The following is a 20,966-nucleotide window of genomic DNA, read 5'->3' as shown; positions in this document are numbered from 1 at the left end:
ATGCCACCCTTTCCTGCAATTACAGTGGTTATGTTCAAAACTTGCAGTGGTATCGTCAGTATCCTGGATCCAAAACTGAGAATATCATTCTTCACACTGAGAGCAACAATCAGTCCAACTCCAAGCTTCGTCTTTTTGCTGTGGCTGATAAGGGACAGAAACTTATGAATTTGAGCATATATTTTACAAAAATGGAGAATTCGGCTCTTTACTATTGTGCCCTGCAGCCCACAGTGACAGGAAACATAGAAACACTGTACAAAAATGCTGTCAACTGTCAGATTTCACAAATGATGCCATACAACAAAAATACACTCTTACAAATAACTGTTTTAACAGAATATTTTCCCAGTGCTGCCATTAAAAAAATACTTTTAAAGACCAATTCTTTAAATACTGTTAAATACCATTTTAAAATGCTTATTGTATATTGTATATTATATATGCAAAGTAGTCAGTTTACTGGTATTTTCAAATTTCTAAATATAATAGTTAATAACTCATTTCTAATAACTGACTTATTTTATCTTTGCCATGATGACAGTAAATAATATTTGACTACATATTTTTCAAGACACTTCTATACAGCTTAAAGTAACATTTAAAGGCTTAACTAGGTTAATCAGGTTAACTAGGCAGGTTAGGGTAATTAGGCAAGTTACTGTATAACAATAGTTTGTTCTGTAGACTACCAAAAAGCAATATAGCTTAAAGGGGTTAAAATTGTGACCTAAAATTAGTTAAAAAAATAAAAATAAAAAATTTAAACTTTTATTCTAGCTGAAATAAAAATTAAATGTTGATTTAAAATCAACACACAACACATAGACTACCCTCAATCATTTTTGGTAATGCAATATACATCACCTCGACATAAAAAATAAAAAATAAAATTCTAGCAACATTTTAGCTGATTGTGCAACATTTTTATCTCTATTGGATGTGTCAGTCTCAGTATAGTTAATAGTATAGTTATAGTTATAGTTAAAAAAAAAAAAAAAAAACACTATAGTATTTATTATAAATTACTATAGTATATTTTTTATGTGGGTGTCTGACAACTGAAAATAGATCTAGTAGCAGATATCACAGCCTCAGTTACTTTTTACCTTGCACTTTTTTCTTAACAATTATTATTTATTTAGGATTTGCGTTTTAACATTCTGACTCCAATGCCTAATCATTATATTGTTAAAATGACTATTATTAAATTCAATATTTTTAAAAATAAAATGTGTTTTTTGGAAGAGTGTACTTGCATTGTGATGAGATTATTTTGTCATTCTGGCACAAAATGGTCTTAAAATGACAATAATATAGCTTATGGCAATATATTTTAGTGCAATATATTGTACAACAAACAAAAAAGATATTGTGACAGGCCTATCTAACATTGCATATATTGTGTAATTTAACTATTGCAAATGATCAAATGCGATGTCAATGCTAAAACGATATATTGTGCAGCCTTATTTTAAACTATTGAAATGCCTTTAAAACAAATGCAAATGGTTAAGTTTTGCACTGTTATGGTTATACTTTACAATGACTCCATAAATCTCATGTATTCTAAACTGTTGTGCTCATCAACTATTATCTCAACCTGCGAAGTGACTATTGCAGACACACATTTGCGATGTGAATGCTGAAACGATATATTGTGCAGCCCCATTCATTAACGCAAATGCAGCCATTGTCCCTAATTTCCCCTGAGATTTGCACTCTCGTTCACGTCCATTGTCCTTGTCTGCAGTTTATTATTCCTAGTCAATTCCACCATAGCTAAATAAAGTTCTAAACAATTACAAAAAAAGAGCTTATTGCCACATTGCAGAATGAGGAATAGATATTGGTTTACCAAATCATGACCAAAACATCCTAAAGAGCTAACTGTATTTTCTGTCATGTTTCCACTGCCAAAAACATGCCACATAATTTTTCATTTCATTAAAGCCAACATCTACAACAAACTGCCAAAAGCGACAGAGAGCGAGATCCTATTTGTAACGACTAATAGATTACACTGCAGCAATCATTATATTCTTGATTCTGTGTTTCATTTTGCCAGAAGGTGGAGCTCTACAAATTTTAGTTCCAGTGTTCTAAAGTAGAGCTGTCCTGCAGGAGTGAACAGCATTTTTTTTTACTCTCAAAGTCCCTGCCTGATGCATGATGTTGCTGCTCCTGGTATTTATTACAATTTCTCTTCTAAGAGGTGAGAAATTCATTTTTTTTCCTTCTTGGCAATCTGAATTAGTCTATTAATATTATTATTCAGTAATTAATATTATTATTATTATTATTATTATTAACAGAGAATGCTGGTGAAGAAGTGATAACACCCCTTTTCAAAGAGAAACATGTTTTGGAAGGAGATGTTGTTACACTGATCTGCAGCTACTCTGGAAATGTTCTGAATCTGCAGTGGTATCATCAGTTTCCTGGATCCAAACCTGTAAATATATTTCTTTACTTTGAGAACATGCCACAAACTGAGGGCCGCATGACCGCTTCATCTGATAAAGCAGTCAAACACATGAATCTGACCATCATTTCTACACAAGTGACAGACTCTGCTGTGTACTACTGTGCCCTGCGGCCCACAGTGACAGGAAACACAACTACACTGTACAAAAACTGCAAGAGCAATTATATTCATGACAGAAGACTATACAGTTAAAACTAAATGTTTAAAGTGAACACTTAACTAGTACTAGATAGACATCAAATTGGTTTGTTGTATTGGTGTATAATAATTTAGGTAGTTTTAAGTTAACTTAATATTTTATAGATTTTTTTTACAATATCAGTCAGTCCCAGTTAAGCAGAGGTTTTGCCAGAAGGTGGAGCTCACATTTCAGTCTTCTCAAAACAGAGTGCACATATAAACGGAGTCAGAGAGGAGGAAACTTATTCTCAACTCTAAAGTCTTTAGTCTCATGTTGATGATGTTGTTCCTGACCCTCCTGATATTTACTCTTTTTAAAGGTGAGTGATCAATAGAAATATAACATCTGATTTAAGACACATATAAATCAACTGTTTATATGGTTCATAAACCAATTTTTCTAATGATTGTTTTTTTAATAGAGAATGCTGGTGAAGAAGTGATAAGACCCCTTTTCAAAGAGAAACATGTTTTAGACGGAGATGTTGTTACACTGATCTGCAGCTACTCTGGAAATGTTCAGAATCTGCAGTGGTACCGTCATTTTCCTGGATCCAGACCTGAAAATATATTTCTTTACTTTGAGAACATGCCACAAACTAAGAACCGCATGACCGCTGCATCAGATAAAGCAGTCAAACATATGAATCTGACCATCATTTCTACACAAGTGACAGACTCTGCTGTGTACTACTGTGCCCTGGTGCCCACAGTGACAGGAAACACAAATACACTGTACAAAAACTGAATGATGTGGATCATGATGCACAGTGCAAATTTTAAAAGTCTCACTCAAGTGGAAATTCAACTTCTGCATATTAAGAGTTTCCCAAAACGGTCTCAATTCTTTGAAATATCAGCCATGAACAACAACAGGTTATCTCATAATACAGACATGAGACGCAAACTAATGCTTGAAACACTTAATATCTGCATGATTCCATTGCCATTTTAATATAATGTGAGATAAATGACTGACCATTTTTAATTTGTAGACTAAAAGCTTAATCATATTCTGTGTACTTGTATGGCCTAATGAGAAAGGAGACGAGTGGGAGGAGCTGCTTGAGGTTATCTTCAGCAGAAGAAATAAAAAGATAACACTGACTTTCCTTCACACAGACGGAAACTTTAACTCAAAGTACAGAAAGATGTTACTCATTACGTTGGCTTTCATCTGTTTTATTCTCAGCTATTGTAAGTACTTTTAGTCCTACACACTTTAATCCACATTCCAAAAATATCACTAAATTTATTTCATCTAAACAAGTCCATTGCATTATCTTTCCAGGTGAGTCTAATGGGAATATCATTAGACCAGAGCAAACATCAGTAGTTGTAACTGACGGAAACAGCATCACTCTGTCCTGCACATATGATGAATCAGCTTACAGTCTCCACTGGTACCGACAGACGCCTGGATCAAGACCAGAGTTTCTGCTGCTGATTGATGAAACTTCCAAGTACTTCACCAAAGCAGAACAACCTTACCCACATATGTCCATCCAACTCCAGAACAACAAACGTGTGGATCTGATCCTCTCATCACTGCTGTATCAGATTCTGCCATTTACTACTGTGCCCTGCAGCCCACAGTGACAGGAAAGCGGTCTACACTCTACAGAAACCCTTTTTCTGTAGGGTTTTGTTTGCTGTAGTGTTGCTTTTTGCAACACTGTTTGCTTTTGTTTGCTGTATAGTGTTGTGTTTCTCCAACTTATTTCATTTCAGCAAGCTTTAGAGCACCATTGACTTGTTAGTTATTGGTCATTTAAAGCTACTCTATATTTTTTAGCTATTATCTTTAGCAAGGCTGTCTAACATATGTAATAATAAATATGTAAAGCAATCAGTGTTTTATTCTGTGTTATATTTAAATGTGTGAAAAATATAATACGATCATGACAAAATGGTGTATGTTCCTGTTTTGTACCAGAGTTTGTACCCATTTTAGATATTTTTGAATGTTTTTTCATGAATAATGTCTCAAACTGCACATGGATCCTACCTTTCACCTCGTCTGCAGAACGTGACAGAAAAGCTCAGGCACACAGTACTACAACTCTTGTATTATAATGTATCATTTATAAATACATTTCATATGTATTTGTAAAACAATTTTGTCCTTTAATACAAACAGTCAAATTTATGAACTGTACCCTTAATTTTACCAGCTCAAAGAAAACACTCTGCATCAAACAAAACTCAAGGACATGCACAGAACAACATGAGCATTTAAAGTAGATAAACAAATGTACATATTATCCAGCTTGCTTTTTGAGCTTTGTCGAGCAAGTTATTAAACGCCTATGACTGGTCACGCGCTCAACAGAAAAGGCTGAGATTGGCTCTAACTCTCTGGCACTGTTCACAGTTGAGTGACAATGAAAAACAGCAGAGGCGATTAGAGCTTATGCATGATAGACGTGGTGGTGAAAACTCACTCTCTGAAGAGACGATAGTGTCTGGATCCACAAGTATCGCTATAACAGCGGAGAGAAGAGGAAACGTTACCTCCCACCAGCAGGTAAAGGTCCACAGTGAATGAGAGAGAGAAATGGAGTTTACAGCTTTCATTATCTCCATTGCAGTGAAATAGGGGCATCTGCTGTAACTTCAGTGTCAGAGACTGTCCAGCAAACACACATGCAGTGAATTGTGCACAGTTTCTGTGTTTAAGTAGTTGGAGCGTTTTAATTACTCGCGCTCACCTCTCTTGCCATAGTAAGCTACCATAATATAGCGTTGCATATGAGATAAAATGTCATAATACGTAATAACCAGCTAGGATCTATTACTGAACTTATACCGAACTGCCCGTGTCTGCATCGCGTTGCACCGAAGAAAGAATTAATTTTGACACCCCTAATTAATTATTATTTTATGAAAATTTTTCTGTGCAAACAAACATTTGAGTCATCTAACAATCTTTTCCACTATCAAAAATCTTGCGTGAATGTGAAGGCCCACACCGTAGGGTTTGGGGAAAGGTGTAGAAATAGCACTGGCTTAAGTTAGTGTAGCATCAAAAAAAAATTATTAATTAAACCAGTGTACAGGCAGTTTCTTTTAAGGTCAATAGTAGAAAGAAAACAAACTTTTACAATAAATTAAAGATAATAGTATGGCGTAAATCAACATGCTGGAGAAAAGAAAAAAGTACATTACTTTGAAGCCAATTTAAAAATCATAATCAGATAGTGTTTGACATCACGTTGTTTAACAATTACCCATGCACATAAAACTGTATCAAATATACAAAATTGACTACACAATTTAAGGGGGAAATTCTAAATAAACGAAAGAGCTCCTTTTATGAATAGAGAAAAAAACAGGATAATCCAGATAACTTTGTTAAACTGACTATAACTCTTAAATATTTTTATGTTTAATAATTAAATTAGGCAACCTATTGAACTCTATAACCTAAAATATCTCATAATAATGAGTTATTGTAGCAAATGTGATCTCATGCATTCTGCCAGGAGGTGGAGCTATAGGAACAATCAAGGACAACTACAGTAGTTTAACTGTTTAAAAACAGCAGAAACTCATTGAGTCAGTTATACTCTTGGAGTGAAAGTCTTGACTCAAAGTTACAGTCTCTTATTAGTGATGATGTTGCTCCTGGTATTGACTATTTTTTATCTTCTAAAAGGTGAGTAATTGATCATTACTGTGGACATTATTTATACAGGTTGACAATCTAACATTAAGATCATCTTAAATATTAATAAATCATTGTTTGCTTTAAACAGAGAATGCTGGTGAAGAAGTGATAAGACCACTCTTCAAAGAGAAACACGTTTTAGAAGGAGATGTTGTTACACTGATCTGCAGCTACTCTGGAAATGTTCAGAGTTTGCAGTGGTATCATCATTTTCATGGATCCACACCTGAAAATATATTTCTTTACTTTGAGAACATGCCACAAACTAAGAACCACATGACCGCTGCATCTGATAAAGCAGTCAAACACATGAATCTGACCATCATTTCTACACAAGTGACAGACTCTGCTGTGTACTACTGTGCCCTGGAGCCCACAGTGACAGGAAACACAACTACACTGTACAAAAACTTCAAGAGAAATTTATGACAGAAGATGATGGCAGCACGGTGGTGCAGTGGGTAGCACAATCGACTCACAGCAAGGTCGTGGGTTCGAGCCCTGGCTGGGTCAGTTGGCCAGTTCTGTATAGAGTTTTCATGTTCTCCCCATGTTTGCGTGGGTTTCCTCCAGGTACTCCGGATTCCCCCACAGTCCAAACACATACAGTACATGTGAATTGGGTAAATTAAATTATCCATAGTGTATGTGTGTGAATGAGTGTGTATGGATGTTTCACAATGATGGGTTGCAGCTGGAAGGGCATCCGCTGCGTAAAACATATGCTGGATAAGTTGGCGGTTCAACCCGCTGTGGCGACCCCAGATTAATAAAGGGACTAAGCCGAAAAGAAAATGAATGAATGACAGAAGATGATACAGTTAAAACTAAACATATAAAGTGAACACTAAACTAGAACTAGATAGACATCGAATTGGTTTATTGTATTGCTGTATAATAATTTAGGTAGTTTTAAGTTAAATTTAATACAAAAAAAATTGTTTTTACAACATCAGCCAGTCCCTGTTAAGCAGAGGTTTTGCCAGAAGGTGGAGCTCACATTTCAGTCTTCTCAAAACAGAGTGCACATATAAATATCATAGTCAGAGAGGAGGAAACCTATTCTCAACTCTAAAGACCTTTTAGTCTCATGTTGATGATGTTGTTGTTCCTGGTCCTCCTGATATTTACTCTTTTTAAAGGTGAGTGATCAATAGAAATATAACATCTGATTTAAAGAACATATAAATCAACTGTTTATATATAGTTTATAAACTGCATTTTTTTAATGATTGTTTTTTAATAGAGAATGCTGGTGAAGAAGTGATATCATCACTGTCCACAGAACACATTGTTTTGGCTGGAAAAAATGCCACACTTTCCTGCAAATACAATGGCAATGTTTACAGTTTGCAGTGGTATCGTCAGTTTCCCGGATCTAAACCTGAGAATATCATTTATCACACTGAGAGCAACAATCAGTCAGACTCAAAGCTTCGTCTGCTCGCTGTGGCTGAAAAAGGAATCAAACGTATGAATTTGAGCATATTTCATACAGAAATGGAGGATTCTGCTGTGTACTACTGTGCCCTGCAGCCCACAGTGACAGGAAACACAGAAACACTGAACAAAAACTGAATGATGTGGATCAGGATGCACAATGTAGAATTTAAACCTCACTCTCCAGTGGACAATAAACTTCAGCATATTTTTGCCAAATCTGTAATTGTCTCTCGTAGGCCTGTCACAATGATCAATATATCGACTTATCGCACAACACATGGACATGACCTCAATCATTTTTGGTAATTCAATATTTATCACCCATACATAAAAACCAATTCTTGCAACATTTTAGCTGATTGTGCAACATCTCTATCTCTATTGGAGGTGTCAGTATGGTTAAAAAAAAAAAAAAACACTACGGTATTTACTATAAATTACTATGGTATATTTTCATGTGGGTGTCTGACAACTGAAAATAGATCTGGTAGCAGATATTGCAGCATTATTTACTTATTACCTTGCACTTTGTTGTTAACATTTATTTGTTAAGGATACACATTTTCACATTCTGATTCCAATGCCTAATTATTAAATCGTTAAAATGACTATTATTCAATTAAATATTCTTAAGCATAAAATATTATGTGTTCTTTGGAAGAGTGTACTTGCATTATGATACTATTATATTGTGAATATATAGAATTATATAATGAGTGGCATAAAATGGCCTTAAAATGACAATAATATTGTTTATCACAATATATTTTGGTGAAATATATAGTACAACAACAAAAAAAGATAAAGTGACAGGCCTAGTGTCTCGATTCTCTGAAATATCAGCCATTGCAATAACATTACCTCATAATACAGATATGAGAGGCAAACTAATGCTTGAAACATTCAATATCTGCATGATTCCAGTGCAATTTTGATCTTGAAAGCAACATTGTATCTTATAAAACCAACTGACCATTTTAGTTTGTAAACTAAAAGCTTATTCATAATCTGTATGTACTTGGGTGGTTTGATAGAAATGGAGGAATGAGTGGGAGGAGCTTGATGTTTTATCTTCAGCAGAAATCAGACAACATTAACATTTCTTCACACAGACACTGACAGAAGCTACAGAAAGACAACTCAAACTACAGAAAGATGTTACTCATTACGTTGGTTTTCATCCATTTTATCTTCAGCTACTGTAAGTACTTTTAGTCCTACACACTTTACTCCACATTACAGAAATATCTCTAAAAAAACTAAATAAAATACAATTCATTTTATCTAGTCTAAACAAGTCCGTTGCATTGTCTTTCCAGGTGACTCTAATGGGAATATTATTAGACCAGAGCAAACATCAGTAGTTGTAACTGACGGAAGCAGCATCACTCTGTCCTGCACATATGATGAATCAGCTTACAGTCTCCACTGGTACCCGACAGACGCCTGGATCAAGACCAGAGTTTCTGCTGCTGATTGATGAAACTTCCAAGTACGTCACCAAAGCTGAACAACCTCACCCATATATGTCCATCCAACTCCAGAACAACAAACGTGTGGATCTGATCCTCTCATACGCTGCTGTATCAGATTCTGCCGTTTACTACTGTGCCCTGCAGCCCACAGTGACAGGAAAGTGGTCTACACTCTACAAAAACCTGTTTCTTGCATAAATCACATTTCTATAGTAAGAGGGAGGATCTTCAGGCAGTGTCTCAGTCTTTTCTTTCATTGCTTTTGTTTGCTGTATAGTGTTGTTTCTCCAACTTATTTAATTTCAGCCTACATTAGAGCACCATCAACTTGTTTATTATTGGTCATTTAAAGCTACTCTATATAGTTTGGTTTATTTTATGGCTACTGTCTTTGGCAAGTACAAAGACACGGTCTAATAGACATGTAAAGTAACCAGTTTGCTTTATTCCATGTTATATTTAGTTGTGTAAAAAATATAATAGTGATAAGCCTACAACAGAATGGCGTGTAAAACTCATTAAAAGCATTGTAAAGTAAATATGTTGTTAACTAAACCTAAAGGATCCAAACTCTTAAAAAATAAAAGACTCTTAAAAGATCCATCCAGGGTCATTTTTATTTCCACAAAATGTTCTTGAAAGTGGAAAAAAAAGATCTTTAGGTGATTTAAAAGTCCTCCACATATAAAGAAAAACGGTTATTTTATTATTATTATTTTGTACAAAGAACAATTGAAATTTCCACTTTCAAGAACCTTGTGTGAATGAAGGCCTAAAACAGAGGGCTTGAGGAAAGAGATGGAAATAGCACAGTTCTCAAGTCAGAGTAGCATCAATTTTTAAACTGATGTTTCACTGCACAGAAAGGCATTTCTTTTAAGGTCATTAGAAAAAAAAAAAAAAAAACTTAAATTAATACAATAAATTAAAGATAATAGTATGATGTGAATCGACTGGCTGGAGAAAAAAAAAATATTCCTTTGAACCTAATTTAATCACAATCAGATAGCGTTTGACATCAGGTTACTGTATAAAAACACTGTGCATATGATAGGTTAGTATCAAATTTACAAAATTGACCACACAATTTAAGGAGGAAATTCTAGGTAAAGTTTATTTACAAACTAATTTCAAGAGGATCATGTGCCTATTATTGGCCATGGCTAGACCTGCATTAGCTAGTGTACGATTCACAACTTACTATAAAAAAATATCAATTAAAAAATATCAATTAAAAAATAAATTATATATATATATATATATATATATATATATATATATATATATATATATATATATATATATATATATATATATATATATATATATATATATATATATATATATATATATATAAATAAAAAAAAAAAAGTTTCCTACCTCAATTATCGTAGTCTTGAAAAATCCCCCCTTCCACCCCTTCTCCTCCCTTTACCTCGATGGAGCAGCAGTTTCTCAGTGGTTAGCACTTTTGCCTCACTGCAAGAATGTCACTGGTTCAAGTCCTTACCAGGCTAGTCGACATTTCTGTGTGGAGTTTAAATGTTCTAGCCATGCTCGTGTGGGTTTCCCCCAGGCCCCCAGTTTCCTCCCACCATCCAAAGACATGCGACATAAGTTAATTGACTAATCCAAATTGCCACCATAGATTTGCTCTAAGTCAGCAGTTATCTCTTCATAGTGATTCCTATTCGGTCATTAGTTATAAACAGCAGGGGAGTTCTCGAGATCTACCTGAGCTCAAACTCCCCTCTCACCCTGCAAACGGGAGGGAGCCCTGGGCTAAAGGATCTGATGAGCTCTGGGCTCTCTCCTGGCACAGCATGCCAAACATATAGATTTATAATCCGTCATCAGCAATGTGTGAACTCTTGAAATAAAATAACGAGTTCCTCACGTATATAGTAAGAACAGGTTAATCCTGATAACTTTAACTAACCACAACTCTTAATATTTTTGCAGAAATATTAAGCATGTCCTATTTCTATTACATAATCAAATTGTAAAAAAAAAAAAAAAAAAAAAAAAAAAAAAGGATTACTGCTTTCAATAAATCTATTGAATCTTATAACTAAGAACAGGCACATTCACAAGCTTGCTGGAACATTTTATTTACAAGTAAAACTAAACAGGCTGATTGTTAAGTACAAAAAAAAGAGTAACAAAAAGTTTTTGCTGCATCTCATAATAATGAGTTATTGTAGTAAATATGATCTCACATGCATTCAGCCAGGAGGTGGAGCTCTAGGAACAATCAAGAACAACTAGTTCAACTGTTTAAAAACAGCAGAAACTCATTGAGTCAGTTATACTCTTGGAGTGAACGACTTGACTCAAAGTCACAGTCTCTTATTAGTGATGATGTTGCTCCTGGTATTGACTATTTTTTATCTTCTAAAAGGTGAGTAATTGATCATTACTGTGGACATTATTTATACAGGTTGACAATCTAACATTAAAATCATCTTAAATAATAATAAATCATTGTTTGCTTTAAACAGAGAATGCTGGTGAAGAAGTGATAAGACCACTCTTCAAAGAGAAACACGTTTTAGAAGGAGATGTTATTACACTGATCTGCAGCTACTCTGGAAGTGTTCAAAATTTGCAGTGGTACCATCATTTTCCTGGATCCAGACCTGAAAATATCTTTCTTTACTTTGAGAACATGCCTACAACTAAGAACCGCATGACCGCTGCATCTGATAAAGCAGTCAAACATATGAATCTGACCATCATTTCTACACAAGTGACAGACTCTGCTGTGTACTACTGTGCCCTGGTGCCCACAGTGACAGGAAACACAACTACACTGAACAAAAACTGCAAGAGGAATTATAATTATGACCGAAGATTATACGTTTAGTTTTAAATGCATCAAGTAAAGACTCAACAACTAGTTAGACATGAATTTGGTTTATTGTATTGCTGTATAATAATTTAGGTCGTTTTAAAGTTAAGTTCAACTCAAAAATTACGTTTTTACAATATCAGCCAGTCCCTGTTAAGCAGAGGTTTTGCCAGAAGGTGGAGCTCACATTTCAGTCTTCTCAAAGCAGAGTGCACATATAAACTGAGTCAGAGAGGAGGAAACTTATTCTCAACTCTAAAGTCCTTTAAGTCTCATGTTGATGATGTTGTTCCTGACCCTCCTGATATTTACTCTTTTTAAAGGTGAGTGATCAATAGAAATATAACATCTGATTTAAGACACATAAATCAACTGTTTATATGGTTCATAAACCAATTTTTCTAATGATTGTTTTTTTAATAGAGAATGCTGGTGAAGTAGTGATAAGACCACTCTTCAAAGAGAAACATGTTTTGGAAGGAGATGTTGTTACACTGATCTGCAGCTACTCTGGAAATGTTCAGAATCTGCAGTGGTACCATCATTTTCCCGGATCCAAACCTGAAAATATATTTCTTTACTTCGAGAACAAGCCTACAACTAAGAACCGCATAACCGCTTCATCTGATAAAGCAGTCAAACATATGAATCTGACCATCATTTCTACACAAGTGACAGACTCTTCTGTGTACTACTGTGCCCTGCGGCCCACAGTGACAGGAAACACAACTACACTGTACAAAAACTGCAAGAGCAATTATATTCATGACAGAAGACTATACAGTTAAAAATAAACTTTTAAAGTGAACACTTAACTTGTACCACATGTTGGGATATGGTTTTTTAACCTGTATGGTAGTGTAAAAAAATTAAATTATCTGTTAAAAAAAAAAAGCACAACCTCTAAATATAAAGCTAACTGGTGCTTGAAGCATTTGCTTTTTTCCATTTTCAGTCTGAACTATTCGACGTAGTCTGTGTAAGTCAGATTTGGTAGCTGAGCTAAACCAGACAGTTACTGACGTGCAGATGACTGATTCAATGATGGAGGTGTAGAACTGTTTCAGCAGCTCCTTTGGGAGGAAGAACTTCCTCAGCTGATGAAAAAAAGTACAGCCTTAGTTGAGCTTTTTTGACAATGGAGTCAAGGTGAGTGTCCCACATCAGGTCCTGAGAGATGGTGGTGCCCAGGAACCTGAATGACTCCACTGCTGGCGCAATGCGGTCCATGATGTTCAGTGGGAGGGAGAGCAGGGGGATTTCTCCTGAAGTCCACTATTATCTCCACTGTTTTGAGCGTGTTGAGCTACAGGTTGTTGTGACTGCACCAGACAGCCAGCTCCAGCTCCTCCTGTCTGTAAGCAGACTCATCAACGTTCTGAATGAGGCCAATAAATGTAGTGTCGTCTGCAAACTTCAGGAGCTTGACAGAGGAATCCTGTAAAGTGCAGTCATTTGTGTAGAGCAGGGGTTGGGAACCTTTTTTCAGCAAAAAGGTTCTGATTTTTTTTTGCAAATAAATTTTTTTAAAGAGCTATTAGGGTGTATCTTATATCCTTTCTTTATTTATTTCCCTCCACAACTCAAAAATAAACAAACATGAAGCATACATAAACGAAGGACAATTTCTAGAATCTTTCTTTTTCGCCATCACCACTCATGAATGCGGTTTAAATTTACGCGCACAAGGTGACCATAAAAATAAAGTTGCTTGCCCTTTATTGGTGTCGCGATTCAAGTTAATCCACAGCACCGCTTTTATTGTAAATTGAGTTCTGATTAATTTTGCTGTAAAAAAACATTATAAAGGGAATTAAAATTGTATTTGAGACACGAAACTGATTTCTAGTGACAGTTAAAGTTTTTTAAACTTTAAAACGTTGTTGAAGAGGTGATGCGGTGGCGCAGTAGGTAGTGCTGTCGCCTCACAGGAAGAAGGTCGTTGGTTCGAGCCTCGGCTGGGTCAGATGCCAATTCGGTGAGGACTTCTAGCCGTGTTCGCGTGGGTTTCCTCCGGCTGCTCTGGTTTCCCTCATAGTCCAAAGATATGCGGTACAGGTGAATTGGGTAGAGTAAATTGTCCGTAGTGCGTGTGAATGAGTGTGGATGTTTCCCAGAGATGGGTTGCAGCTGGAAGGGCATCCGCTGCGTTAAACATATGCTGGATAAGTTGGCGGTTTATTCCGATGTGGTGACCCCGGATTAATAAAGGGACTATGCTGAAAAGAAAATGAATAAATGAAAATTATTGAAGTGAGACAGCTGGAGAGCCACATATTTTTGGTCAAAGAGCCACATGTGGCTCCCGAGCCATAGGTTCCCTACCCCTGGTGTAGAGGAAGAAGAGCAGTGGGGAGGACAAACCCCTAGGGGGCGGCGCCAGTGCTGATTGTGCGGATATTGGATGAGAATTTAGTGGGTTCAGTAATGTCCTTCAGGTTGGCCAGCACTAGTTTTCTTTAAAAGACTTCATGACCACAGATGTTAGCGCCACCAGTCTGTAGTCATTTAGTCCTGTAAGTTTGGGTTTCTTTGGGATGGGGATGATGATGGAGTGTTTGAAGCAGGAGGGCACTTCACACAGCTCCAGTGATCTGTTGAAGATCAGTGTGAAGATGGGGGCCAGTTGGTCAGCACAGGATTTTAAACGGGCTGGTGTTATAAAATCTGGGCCTGGTGCTTTATTCCTCTTCTGTTACCGGAAGACCTGGTTCACATCCTCTTCACTAAACTTAAGTGCAGGTATGGAGAGACCGAGGGTGGTGGACGAGTTAATGGTGGCGTGAAGAGCAGTTCAGAGTGGGTGTGGGGGGTTTTCTCAAACCGGCAGTAAAACTCATTCAGGTCGAGTTACATGAATATTATCACATTAAATAATAGTATATGGTTATAATTGTAGACTTATTTCAAATTGTTCTACCCTGTTACTGTAGAATAATTTTGGTTGTTTTAGTAAAATTTAACAAAACAAATAATTGTTTACAACATACAGTAAACCAGACAGCCTCAGTTAGGCAGCGGTTTTGCCAGAAGGTGGAGCTCAAATTTCAGTATTCTCAAAGCAGAGTGCACATATAAACTGAGGAGGAAACTAATTTTCAATTCTAAAAAGCCTTTTAGGTCTCGTGTTCATGATGTTGTTCCTGGTTCTCCTTTCATTTACTCTTTTTAAAGGTGAGTGGTCAATAGGAGAATAGCACAGCTTTTAAAAGCACATATAAATCAACTGTTTATATGGTTCATAAACAAACTTTTTGATGATTAATTAATTAAATGTTTTAATAGAGAATGCTGGTGAGGAAGTGATATCATCACTGTCCACAGAACAGATCGTTTTGGCTGGAAAAAATGCCACATTTTCCTGCAAATACAAGGGCAATATTCGCAACTTGCAGTGGTATCGTCAGTATCCCGGATCTAAACCTGAGAATATCATTTTTCACACTGAGAGCAACAATCAGTCTCACTCCAGGCTTCGTCTGCTCGCTGTGGCTGAAAAAGGAATCAAACGTATGAATTTGAGCATATTTCATACAGAAATGGAGGATTCTGCTCTTTACTACTGTGCGCTGGAGCCCACAGTGACAGGAAACACAGAAACACTGAACAAAAACTGAATGATGTGGATCAGGATGCACAATGCAGAGTTTGAAGCCTGAACTTGTAAAAGTTACCACTGTTTTTCTAAAAGCTAGTACTTTAAACATTAAAAGTTGTAAACATATCTACAGTTACTAGTGCTTGCTGATTCTCTGAGACATCAGCCATTAACAATATCTCATAATAGAGATACGAGAGGCAAACTAATGCTTGAAATATTCAATATCTGTACAATTCCGTTGTACTAAGATTTGATAAATCAGACTGACCATTTTAGTTTGTAGAGGAAAAAGCTTATTCATATTCTGTATGTACCTGTATGGTCTAATGAGAAAGGAGAAATCTGTGGGCGGAGCTTGAGGCTTTGCCATCTTCAGCAGAAGAAATCAAGAAGTCAACACTGACTTTCCTTCATACAGACATTTGAAGCCTCAAACTACAGAAACATGTTCCTCATCTCATTATTTTTCATCTTTATCCTCAGTTACTGCAAGTACTGTAAATCAAATATTTTACACTGTTTTAAAGAACATCACTATAATAAATAAAAAACTTAATTCTCCATTTATTCTAAGCATAATCCATTATTTAATTACATTCTTTAATGTCTTTGCAGGTGTAGTAAATGGGAATGTCATCAGACCAGAGAGAACAACTGTAGTTTTAACTGAAGAAAGCAACATCACTCTGTCTTGTACATTTAATATAACACCCTACAGGTTCCACTGGTACCGGCAGACGCCTGGATCAAGTCCAGAGTTTCTGCTGCTGATTGTGAGGTCAACTAAAACTACAATTGAAGCTTCTCCACCTAAGCCACATATGTCCATCAACTTCAGTGAGAAACGTGTGGATCTGGAGATCTCCTCTGCTGCGGTGTCAGACTCGGCTGTGTACTACTGTGCCCTGGAGCCCACAGTGACAGGAAACACAACTACACTGTACAAAAACTAAAGAAATTCAGTATAACACTACATACATGGTGAATCTCAATTTTTAAAAAGTGATTCACAAAATGCAGTAATATGACATTTTTGGCAGTTCTTCAGCTGACATTCTTAAATATTCTTGAGTATGATTTTCCTACTTGAAATTGGTCCCGTTTTCGGCCCATCCAATTGCACTGAGTGAGAAGTGAGAGCAGACTGAAACAAGTTGGCTTTTGTGAATTGTACAAACATTCCACAAGTGTCCATTGTTTTTTATATTACCCTACTCCAAACAAAGACCTAGGCCCAATCCCAATTCTATTTTTGTACCCCTACCCCTTCCCCTTGGCCCTTAAAGCAGAGTGTGAAGGGGAAGGGCTTCAAAATTTACCCCTAAGAAATGAGACACCACTACAACACCTGCACACATCATCGCAATCTCTTGCTTCATATGATTTCAGACGATCATGACTGCTGTAGTTTTTCCAGTTGCTTTATTTTTTGGTATTTATCCTCAGGAAATCCCTGAAGGCATATATTATGTTATCATAACGATATAATGTGGCAATAAGATCGTAACTATACTGTGTATTTACACAGTGGCCATATTCATCTACGTAAACACACAAAAAACAACATTATAGCAGACACTGTAAAAAGCTTATTCCCAGCCACTACACTTTTCTGACAGGGTATTCGAGTGTTATCGAGTGTCAGAATGTTGTGGGACTGCTATACAGGAGTTATGATTATGGATTATAGATCATAATCAACAATCTATCTATCTATCTATCTATCTATCTATCTATCTATCTATCTATCTATCTATATAGAGAGAGAGAGAGAGAGAGAGAGAGAGAGAGAGAGAGAGAGAGAGAGAGAGAGAGAGATAGATAAACACCTAATTAACCATTTGCTGACTATTTAAAAATGAAATTTAACTTTGCAAAGGAAAAAAAGGAGAACTTTTGATGCCTGAGTGAAGCTTTTAAGAAAATAAGTGGGTGGAGCTAACACAGGAAAGTCACTGCCAAACAGAACATCATCACCATGCCTCCACAGATCAGAGAGGATCAGTGCTCTTAAGAAATCTACACAAAAAACAATGCTTTTGCCCTGTCTGTTCATGCTTTTCAATTACTTTGGTAAGAAATTGGCTATAACTGCTTTAACTGTCTGTTCTTATGTAACATGACCACTATATCCTTTTTTTTTTCTTTGGATGTCAATGTGCTAAATCTATTTCATTGCAGGTGAGTCTACTGGGTATAAAATCAAAGCAGATAATGACACCACACTGTTAATGGAGGATTCGAATATAACACTCTCATGCACATATGAAGGCTCCATTGACAGCTTGTATTGGTTCCAACAAAAAACTGGATCAAGACCTGAGTTTCTCATAATGATTGATGAAGCTTCTGAATACGTGACAAAAGCCATTCCACCTCATCCACGCCTGTCAATCCAACTTCACAAAGCACAAAAACGTGTTCGTCTAGAGATGTCGTCTGCAGCCGTTACAGATTCTGCTCTTTACTTTTGTGCTTTGAGGCCCACAGTAACAGGAAACACACATTTACTGTACAAAAACTCTTCCACTGTATGTACCATGTCAGGAGGGACTGAGCATTTGAAATGTAAACATATTTCAATGTGAAATGGTAAGTGCTCAGCTTATGTTGTGATTCTGTGTTGGCTATTTTTAGTATCTGCAAGCATGCAATTTTCCAAGATGTATTAGTTTGGTTTCCAGAAGGGATCTTTCTTCAGCATGGATGAGGAATTTCAAGAATGATTGAGCAACAATAAAAGCTCAAATCTCAACCCTGACATTCATATCTGGAAGACTCTGCAAACAGTATCATTTACACACAGCTACAGTAAGTGCATCAACATGTCCAAAGCCTATATGGGGAATATTTACTGATCTTGATTTTTCTTTAAAAAAAATAAATCAATTCAGATAAATATTTCTTCTCTATTTTGAAGCTAAAACAAATAAAACAGGAGTACATGGTTTCACAGGCTGAACTATCAGGGATACAAAAAAAAACAGTAATAGTAAAATAATAAAAAAGAGAGGCAACCACTGCACTGTAATCATGATGTGTATATAAATTATAATAATATTATAAATTTTAAAAATGCCTATTCACTGCTCCAGTCATGATATCCAACTTGATAGAGTGGATAACCGTTTCCTTCGAAAGTGCTATAAACAAAGCCATTGCACTGGTTTAATATACCATGGTTTCCGCTACATGTATTCTTCCTTGGCAGGGTGCCACACCAAAATTCTTCCCGCCACGGCTACATTACAGCTTCTTATTCAAAACATTCAGTCATTTTTTTTTCTCAATAGCAGGTTATAATTGCACCAAAACGTATTAAAAGTTAAGTGAATTATAACAGCGCAAACTTTTCTGCAATCGTATGTGACATGCTGAATGACTGACTGACAGAGCTGCACGATGCGTGAGGCCAGCAAACACGGCTGAACACAGTTTCCATAATTATACTTTATAGATAAAGGTCTATGGCTCTGCATACAGCGACTTTATCTTGCTGGAGTTTATAGCGGTTTTTACTTTACTTCAGGATGCATTAATGTCACTCTGTAGGTCTATTGGAGACATTCATAAATATTCCTAGCAATAATAAATATTGAAGACATCATTGTTACATAAACGCACTAAATCACACTTCAGCAGCATTTATTTGAGAGTGCACAAGAAAATCTGCACTTGAGCAGTGTGTATTTAGGGGCGTGCAAGAAGTTTTGTGCACGAACAGAGGAAATCGGTGTGCAAGAAAAGAGATTCATATGCTCAATTTTACATAAAATGCGATCGATTTGTAATACTGCGCTCACGACATTTGTCACTGAAATAACACCATAGCTAGTTGGTAAATCTGTGTAAAAGGCCTGCCGCCACAGCTGGAAAAAATCCTAGAGGAAACGATGTATACATTATTTAAGGGAAAAAAACAACATCATATGTACAAGTATATTATTAAATGATACATAGTAATTTCCTCTGACTTTTTGAAACAATGAAACGATTATGAGCTATAATGAAAACAACTGCACCAAAAAAATCCTCCATACAATTTTTCTAATTAAATGTTGAAAACATTACAGAATCATAAGTATAAAACGGTCATACTTATGCAATGTATTTAATACATAAACTGCCTACAGTTTGTTGAATCCAGGTGTCTGAATATTGGTTTTAATTTGAAATGGTATTTTAATTTTCACATTTTATTTATTTTTATTTTAAAAAGCATGTTTTTTTTTCCATTGCATGCGTTTACATGACTATAGTCAAATGTTAAGGACTCACTGAAGGTATCGTTACAAATGGAATATAATGCAGATTGAACCCACACAAACCAAAATATGATTAATAAAAATAGAAAAAAAAAGACTCAAAACACAATTTATTCAATCTAATTTTATGAGTTTGCCTATTAATTCTTAATAGGTTAACTCCCCAACAGTTCTACAATAAAAACAGAACGACTAGAGGTGATGAGGAGACAGAGGAGATGCTGGCGCTAATGAGCCCTTTTCACAATCGCTTCACTTTCACCTTTCACTAACACAGTGTGTCGATGGTTCCATTTTACCTTTAAATGAATGGGATGGGATACTTTGATTTAAGACCATTAAATTATTGAGTTCGTGTTCAAATGTTTCCCTTTCAATACTGAACTGCTTTCTAAGTTTGAAAATTACTACATTTCCCCAAGTTATTAAGAATAGGAGTAAGCAATTTTTTATTAAGTATATATGTTCAAACATTTCACTTATTAATTCAGTTTATTTCCTCAATAATGGATTTATATTTACTTTGATGCTACTATGATATAAACTTATTTTATCTATTATAGGTAATTGTATAGGTAATAATAAAATTCTTTAATAAATCTTCTCATATTATCGGGTAAATATGTGGTCTATAAAGCCGATCAGTTTAATTAATTATTTAATGGTCCATTCTTACATGCTTGGTTCTTTTTGTTTAAATTAAAATAGTGTCCTGTTTTTTCATAATCAGATTTTTTTTTAAATCATCTGCATAATGATTTCATTTCATTAGTAAGAGTCACACACAACATTGTTATTCCATTTCATTCCAACTAAATCTTAAATAGACAAACACTGTTCATTAATGTAAAATGCCCTTACATAGATCAAGTGCATAAAATGGAAATAATATAAGTGTATTTTTGATTCAGCTGTCCACAGAACAAGGCTGGTATTGGATGTCGCTCGCAAGTTTATTTATAACTTATTTTCCAGGACATAAAAATTTGACTT

The 20,966-nt window shown here is 35.7% G+C and overlaps 1 pseudogene and 4 gene segments (V, D, J or C); all 5 read left to right on the top strand.

Moving 5' to 3' along the window:
- The first annotated feature begins 8,901 nt into the window (after positions 1-8,901).
- On the top strand, positions 8,902-9,454 carry LOC130237635 (T cell receptor alpha variable 18-like; annotated as a pseudogene).
- Positions 9,455-12,381: 2,927 nt separating this feature from the next.
- On the top strand, positions 12,382-12,895 carry LOC130237626 (T cell receptor alpha variable 13-2-like). The segment is given in 2 exon segments: positions 12,382-12,430; positions 12,531-12,895. Coding segments are annotated over 2 exon segments (414 nt in total).
- A 2,346-nt stretch (positions 12,896-15,241) lies between these two features.
- Positions 15,242-15,724, top strand: LOC130237618 (T cell receptor alpha variable 17-like). The segment is given in 2 exon segments: positions 15,242-15,281; positions 15,393-15,724. Coding segments are annotated over 2 exon segments (372 nt in total).
- Positions 15,725-16,153: 429 nt separating this feature from the next.
- On the top strand, positions 16,154-16,661 carry LOC130237611 (T cell receptor alpha variable 9-2-like). The segment is given in 2 exon segments: positions 16,154-16,205; positions 16,324-16,661. Coding segments are annotated over 2 exon segments (390 nt in total).
- A 1,080-nt stretch (positions 16,662-17,741) lies between these two features.
- LOC130237603 (T cell receptor delta variable 1-like) lies at positions 17,742-20,245 on the top strand. The segment is given in 3 exon segments: positions 17,742-17,781; positions 17,890-18,197; positions 20,144-20,245. Coding segments are annotated over 3 exon segments (450 nt in total).
- Positions 20,246-20,966: the final 721 nt, after the last annotated feature.

The sequence above is a fragment of the Danio aesculapii genome, chromosome 2 (assembly GCF_903798145.1).
Source record: "Danio aesculapii chromosome 2, fDanAes4.1, whole genome shotgun sequence".
Taxonomy (NCBI): domain Eukaryota; kingdom Metazoa; phylum Chordata; class Actinopteri; order Cypriniformes; family Danionidae; genus Danio; species Danio aesculapii.
The sequence above is the reverse complement of the archived record's forward strand: the minus strand, read 5'-3'. Positions and strand labels throughout refer to the sequence as shown.